The 8,016-nt window shown below is 38.8% G+C and overlaps 1 protein-coding gene across 1 annotated transcript in view; it reads right to left on the bottom strand.

Annotated features, from left to right (window-relative positions):
• Positions 1–6,468: 6,468 nt before the first annotated feature.
• U2SURP (U2 snRNP-associated SURP domain containing) overlaps positions 6,469–8,016 on the bottom strand; it is a gene marked incomplete at its 5' end in the record, with an annotated part of 35,407 nt that continues 33,859 nt past the window's right edge. Inside the window, 2 exons of the mRNA XM_008945592.1 lie at positions 6,469–6,985; positions 7,883–8,016. Of these exons, the coding sequence (XP_008943840.1) occupies positions 6,847–6,985; positions 7,883–8,016 (273 nt within the window). The remainder of the gene's footprint in view (positions 6,986–7,882) is intronic.

The raw sequence follows: 8,016 nt of genomic DNA, 5'->3' as shown, positions 1-8,016 counted from the left end.
CCAGTAAAGTCTATCAGACAAAATTAACCTATTCTTCTAGGTAAAATCTTTTCACAAAAGATTTCTGAGACCTATTACGTACGCTTACCCTTTCTCCATGCTCACCTTTCTACAGACACAGTTACTATGCACAAGTTCTAATGACCAAAGTCTCAGACCCAGGTCCAGCCACAGAAGTCCAAGCAGCAGAATCATCCAGATTCCACACTTGCAAGCAACCTCTTCACAAGGTCTTGGAGAGTAAAACTGGTGGTTGGTATTTAAGGCAAGCAGCTACAGAAAGTTTTCCGGTCCACACGAGTAAATATTAAAAATAGATTAAGTAGGTCCAGGTATATCATGACACACTGTGTTTCTTGTCTGTAAACTCTAAGCAAAGACTGCTCGTAACTGGGACATGTAATCTCTCCAAGTGAATGCTCTGGGCTCTAACAATATCAAGAGTTCATATTCCAGCCTCTCTTGTCTTGTGGGGGCATCTGAGCTCTCTTTTCTCTTTTTGATCTTTCACAGGTCTTGCAGAAACCAAATTATCTTGAAGGCATTTGTTCCTCTCAGATGTGACTGATGGGTTCAAGCATCACTGGAGAAAATGGGAGACAGAGAGAGGCACAGCCAGTGTAACAGGTCTCTGCTGTGAGGATAGATGGTCCCAGTTCTGCATTTCCTACCTCTCATGCACCTCATCACATAAACCTGCCTACCTGCCCATTCTACCTTTCAACCAGAAAAGTGGTCAAACAAGTGTTAGAGCCACTGCTGGGAAAGTGACAGGAGTACTTGACCGGAGTGGAAGTGAGCAGCAGGCAGAGTGCAGCATTGATTCAGTCCATCTGACCAAAGCACATGCTCCAAATGAAAACATTGTGGGTGGAGTTGCATGTTACAAGTGAACCGTTACCAAAAACAAGGATCATACTGCTCACTGTCTGCCCCTGTTCCCTGCACTGAGCCAATTCAATTCACTGAGCCAGCGGAACCTCAATCAAGAGAGAACAAGCACACAAAAAAACTGTTCTCTCGTAATGAACCGAACTGGCTACTCACAGGGCACGAAAGACAGCAGAAAGGACAGAAAACTCAGAGAACATGAGGCACAAAGAAAGCAGCAACAGGACCTGCACCCCCCAGCAGCAACACGCGGGGACACTGGCCCAGCCCTACCACACCACCTCGCGCTGTGGCACAACATGGGCTTCGCTTCCTTTGCTTGACCTTCCTGCAAGCCATTTTAGGTACTAAAAAGCTGCTCATCATGTCAATACCTGGGCAGCAGTTCCAGCTGGGAGGTCTTCTTTGTTCAAGAAGTTTGTATGAGCACCTACACGGGAAGCAGCCCATGAGAAGCAGAGAGGTTACTGTTGACAGTAGAACAGCAGCAGCAATTATTTTGACAGCACAGGCAGAATTGGTGTCCACCAGAAGAGCTGATGAGGCCAAGAAATTGCCCTTAGCATAACATGCACAAACGCTTCTCCAGGTTAAAAATAAAACCATTTCTGGATATCAGCAAACTGACAATTTTATTGTCACCATGTAATTTGGAAAATTTTCTGCATAAAATACAAAACCAAAAGCAAGACAAAAAAGTTAATATGAAACTTATTTCCTCTTTAAATAACCACAAACAGAAAACTTTCCATCTTAAGACAGCTATACAGTAAAACATCCCTGCACAAGGTTAGACATCAGAAGTGGCAAATGGAAAAGGCTTGCACATGAACACTGACTGTGGTGACAGAAACAGGTGGAGGAAAAAAATAGTAAGCAATTGTTTAAGACTTCTGCACCCTACATGGGAAAAAAATACATGTGGATAAAATTAAAACAGCATTTTACTTATGGTTCTTACAAGAATGGCTTACAAACTGAGGAGCAGCAGTTCCAGCCACTGTCATGAACTGATGACACACTGAAACTTTCACAATAGCTCATGCTGCAACAAGAAGAAAAATACTCAAATACTGATATGAGCTCTTTTACTAAAAAATAGGTTTATGAACTCAGCAGCCTTATTAAGCAAACTCTGAGATAATTTTCCAATTTTCACTGCTAATATCAGGTTTGTCATTTTATAAATCTCATGATATCAAGCAGTTGATTTTAAAAGACATCTGTAAAATTCTCTTCTAGATTATTCCACTGCTGCTGTCTTCAGCTGTTGAGAATTCACTTCTCTTCTTGGAGCTTTATAACTATGCCAAAATATGTTTATTTTCAACAACGGAAATGCATAGAAAGTAGATTAATCTTGAACAGAAAGGCAGCAATTAAAATATCGTTCAGAAGTACCTTTACCTTAATGCAGCCAGGTATGTGTGCTCATGTAAGCATTCAGTGTAGACCCACAGTACTTAAGATATGTCTCACCTCAAATTCCTCAAGTGTCTCTATGAAAGTACAGCAAGCCAGCTATCTAAAACTAGATACAAAGTTCAGACCTCAGTCCATCTGTAGAAATACAATAATGCTTCCAATTTTTTTTTTTTTTTTTTTTTTTTTTTTAAAAGCATTAATTTCACAAAAGAACTGTAAAAGCCTGGGGAGGAAAAAATCCACAATCAAGCTGCCTAAAGTGATCAAAGGTGCTTAGAACAGATTTGCCATTTTTGGCCAATCTTACTTCCCTTATCACAAGATTCTAGTTTTTAAGTCGGGTTATGTGAACTCCTTCAAGATACCTTCCTCTTACAGGCACAGTTCAGAGACAGCACTATTTCGTTTTCAACATCCCAAGAACGTGCCACAAGCACTGGCTGATCCCCAGGAACCCCATAAGGGTAGAACTGGATTTCCCACTTAACACTCTGTAACTTAGATGTCCCAGGCATTGCTCATGCCAGGGAGGAGGTCCAATACAATTTTTACACAGCTTCATCTACAAAATCCACCTCAGAAATTTATTAAATAAAACTGGTACGGATTTGAATGCTGTCCCAATGGTGGGGATAATTTTAAATCCATAATTGAAAAAGCATAGAAGTAGTTTTTTACATGCAGAAACACACCATGATTACAATAATCCAGCAACATCACGTGTCATTAGGCAGAGCTGCTGTATCAGTCCAGGTGGTGATTTTTAAATGCAAAAGCAGGAGCATATTCAGTGTCACTGGGACAGATGAACTCGTATTAGCAGTAGTTGCGATTCTAAATATATGCTTTGGAAAACAAAATTTGTTAGGCTTGTTCATAACTGGTTTATTCTTATGCTTCAAAACCTCCAAGGGGAAGGTGGGGGTAGAACACATGCACACTGCCTCGTGCCCAAATAATAACCTAACACTGACTTTCAGAAACTAACTCTTCCTCAAATAGCATTACAAGAGGTATATGCAACTGGTGTGCAGAGAAGTTAAAGGAAGTCAGAGTTTAAAAAAGGCAGTTCAAATAAAAGCATTTCTGCAACACTGTTAAGGAAAGATTTTTATTGTTGGAAGGAGACTCCATGCAACCAAGTAGCTTTTCTCTACTGACAGGGCTCACACGCTCAGAGTGCACAAGTCTGACTAAACCTTACAAAGACACAGAAGTTAGGACCAGTTCAGAAAACAAACGGGGATGAACTTTCAATTCCATACCTAGGAGGCCTTCACATAAATATCTGAATGTCCTACAGAGTGCTGAGGAGGCTTCACCAAAGTGTGTGAGGAGTCTCCAGTACGTACCTGGGAATACACGGTGTGTGCCCCATCTCCAGCGTGGCCCCACAGCCAGACAGGCCTCACCAGCTGCCCTTCAGGTTCCTCAGCTGCACTACAACCCAGCTGCAGCAAGCGACACTCAGTTTCCCTGCTTTGGATAAGCCTAAACACTGAAGCATGACTATTTATCAGTGCTATCATCCGTAAGGCAGGGCAGGAGAGGACAGAGAAGCCCCTTTATCCACGCCTGTCTCCTCTCCCTCCCAAAGTGGAGGGCCAGTTGACTGCTGACACTGACTAGGTCGGGTTGTTAGAGGATAACGGGGTCTCCTTTCTGGTACAGTCACAAAAACCATCTGGAAACACTAGAGCGTACCTCCTCGGCTCAGATTGTTTTTTCACAAGGATTTATGTGAATGCTATATCCTGAATCCCAGGATCAGTATTTAAATTACCATTTAGTGGTAATCAGCTAGATGAGTTTTCACCATTTCACCCCAAAAAGCTGCAGAAACACAAGTCCCACAGTAATGTCAGACTGCAACTAGACCTTGTCACTGCAACATGACCTAAGGAAAAGTCACAGGCAGCCTAATTTTCAGTCTCCCGTGTTAATCTTCATCTTTTACAAAACACTTGTTACCAGATGAGGTTTTGCCCCCCTTTGCAGAAACACCAAGCTATAAACAAAACTATTTATAAAATACAGTAAGAAAATGAAAAGAGTCAGTAGGATCAAAAGATGTTCTTTTCAAAAGGAGAAAAACCAAGCATTCAGTTAAGGATACAGATTCTTAATTGCCCTTAGAAGACTATTATTAGGTACAAAGCAGCTTTTCTAAAGCTCATGGTACAGAGCAAAGAGCAGGAGGTATGAGAATGGTTTTTACAGAATAAAGATTCTGAAAAAAGCTATTGCATAATAAAGCTCTTACAAAATAAAGTCTAATGGGTATGCTCCTTCAGCTCTCTAACCACTTGGCTTGAGCCTTTTATAATCACTGATGAGAATTTTATAAAAGCTGAAATCAAAATTAATTATTGAAAAGTATGGTTAACCTATAATGCTAAGGGATTTTCTACCCTGAGGATTTTTAGCTATGAAATGAACTACACAACTGATTCTAGAAATAGAGTATTCCTGCGGCAAGGTATCATTAGTCTCACTTTACTTAGAACATTGACATCTATCACTACTGCATTTATGAACAGTTACAAGATAAAATTAGTAGTTTTAAAGAAGTGACTTGTATCTGAAGCGATCATCTTATTGTAAAGTTAAAATCTCCCTGTCTGATTTTAGTACCTACTTTTTGCTCTAGAAAACTTTAGCTAGTCTGTCCCAGGCGTGAATACCCAGCGTGTAAGAAACACAGTAACTTAGTTTCTAATAGCTTAGCTAATGAAATCTGTACATAAGTAACACCTTATTACAGGGAGAAAGAAAAATATAAAAAATAAACTCTGCACATTTCTAAAACAGATTCTTTATACTGCAATATAAACAGATGAGGTGTATTCTTTTCCCATTATCAATGCATCTATTCAATACTCATATTAAGAAAGTCTTTACAGTACACATGCATTCTCCACATTTTCAGAATTGCAGATCATCTCTCAGTCCTCATTAGCAAAGAGAATTTTCCACTTAATTCCCACATTTGTAACAATATATAATCTTATAACAAAGTCTCCCATCAGGAAAAAAAAAAAACAAACCTTTCTTCTTTTTTTTAAATTAAATATCCATGTTTTTCAAATGACCTTTTAGATACTGCTTCTGAAAGCGTTGCATCTTAGGCTATATACAACATTAGATTTCCCCCAACACATTTACAAAATTCTAACAACATAAAAACCTGTAGATACACAAGTATAATAGGCCATACCCAGCACTCTGTGCCTGTAGTTAAGCACAGCTTTTGCTTTTATAAACAGTTCACAGGAGGCCAGATCCCTTTTAATTTTATGTTTTTATTACAATCTCCCCACACCTCCAAGTATAAACATGGAACCCTCCCCCTTTCTCATCCCTTCCTTTGTCCCACCCACAGAAATGCTGCGTAAGAGACCAAGGTGAAGCACTTTAAAGCCACATCAATGCCCAACACAGAACAGATTTGGAGAAGGAAAAGCCTCAAAAAAAAAAAAAGTTAAACAGCCTCTCAATTCCAAAATATTAATAAATATGTAATAAAATTTTTATTTTTTCCTATTTTGAAGAATTTCCACAACAGAGGAATAAATTCAATAAAATAATGTAAAAGCTGTCCTTTTGGAGTAAAAATCAATTTTAGAAAACAATAGTGTACTGTAGGTTGCAGTTATTGTACCTGTACTTGCTGAAGAAGAAGTCAGTCTCAGGCTTGCTGTCCTTTTATTGTTCCCCACGTATGCCATACAAATGGCTTGTTATTGATACACCATATATATAGATATGATACACACACACACATACATACGGTGCATCTCTGCAGAGGCCCTTTTCTAAAAATTAACAAAGGGCATTGGTGTCAGAAATGTTCCTTGCAATTAAAATGAAAAAATATGAAGCAAAGATTTACTTGTAAATCTTATCATAGTAGATACGAGTCTTGTTCAACTGTTCTTACAGTAAAATATCACAGTAGGAAGGAAAACTCATCCACTGGATTTGAAAGGTGCTTTTATCTGGATAGCCAAACCAGTGTAAACAGGAACAGATCTACCCCTATACTGAAAGATGTAAGCATCATAGTGTGTCTGAAATACACAGTACTTCCAAACAAACTATGAATTCCTCTAGAGATCTGTATCACCAATGGGGCAAGAAAACAACATCTTAATTTTCTGTTCAGATTTTATTTGAAATCTAATTCAAATTGTCAAAGCTACAAAAAGGGGGAACATTTGAGTTATTTCTGCTATGTCACAACATTCTAAAACAAATTATCACTACTGCCAGTAGATCAGTTACACATTTCTGATGAAACTTCTAAACACAAAAATGTTTCTTTTGGGAAATAGTCACAATGAGATAATTTGTACAATATAAAACAATGACAGGTCTACAGATGCCGATACTCATGAGTATACACGTGCATTCACAAAAAACAAACAAAAAAAATCAGGAATGCTTTTTTGTTTTTTAACAGACTGTTCAGGCACAAAAACAAAACCGCATTTCCAGTAAGTGACAGCATCATAAAAAATATTAACAATGTCAGTGTTTGCTTTTCTTTGACTTCTTGTGAGATCTGTGAGGAGAACGGGACTGAGACCTGGACTTTTTCCCTGACTTTTTAGGGGATCTGGATCGTGATCTTCTTGATCTTTTCGGCGTCCTGGAGCCAGATGGTGACCTGCAAAAAGATAAAAGTTTTATGTCAAATCCTAATTGATAATACCATTTTTTTTTCTGCAGGTATTTGGCATTCATTTATTGAGCTAAGTGAGGTTGAAAATATTTTTCTCTTGTCAGGGGAAGTAACAGAACAACAGCTTGCTTTTGAGAAAAAGTAAATTTTTTGCATTATAAAGTTTTTAGATGTCTTTTGGGATTAACTTCAGTGCTTAGAACCCACAAGAAGAATAACACCAAGTCATGTCCTTGTCAAACCAACATAAGGAATTCACAGCCTTCCACACATGCCTCAAGCACCTTAGTTCTTGTATTAGTAGCAGCATATATCCACACATAGGAGAACAGAAATGAAAAATTATGCTGAATTCCCTTTTCCTAGAGATTTTTTGATTCTTGAACATATTCAGCTTGTGATACAAACTCACAGAAAAAGAATGAACACTGAATAAACTTACTGCCAGCTAACCCACACCTAATACACTAATCTGATATAATCTAAAATGAATGACCACTATAGTAAGTATGAAAACAAACAAACAAAAACCTTATAGCACAAAAGTGATTCCTATAAATATGCACTAGTTTTCTCATAAGGATCAAAGGAATTTTCCTCAGCATGTCTGAGGAATTTTATATCACTAAGATATTCTACACGTCTAAAAAGTGGAAGCTGAACTTCCAAGTTTTGGACTACAAAAGCATCAATACAAAATCACCCCAAGTTTAACATTAACTGGAGACAAGTGTTTGTGTCAGGCTGGAGATTAGGAAATACCTACTATGGAAACAAGAACCCCTGGGCAATACCTAAACTTTTCTTCATTAAAAAACACATCACGGGAGAGGAGCTTCATGTAAGCAAATCAGCAGTGAAATAGAGAAGATACCAGCCTACCTTTTGGCCCTTTTACTGACATCTCTGGGAGAATCTTTATGCGAGGAGCGGGAGCGGGAGCTCTCCTTGTGGGAGCGCTCGGAGCGCTCGGACTTGGGCGAGGGGGACTTGGCGCGCCGGCTGCCGCTGCTGCG

This window comes from Merops nubicus, unplaced genomic scaffold (assembly GCF_000691845.1).
Source record: "Merops nubicus isolate BGI_N331 unplaced genomic scaffold, ASM69184v1 scaffold12078, whole genome shotgun sequence".
Classification (NCBI taxonomy): Eukaryota; Metazoa; Chordata; class Aves; order Coraciiformes; family Meropidae; genus Merops; species Merops nubicus.
This window is presented reverse-complemented; position numbering and strand designations above follow the sequence as displayed.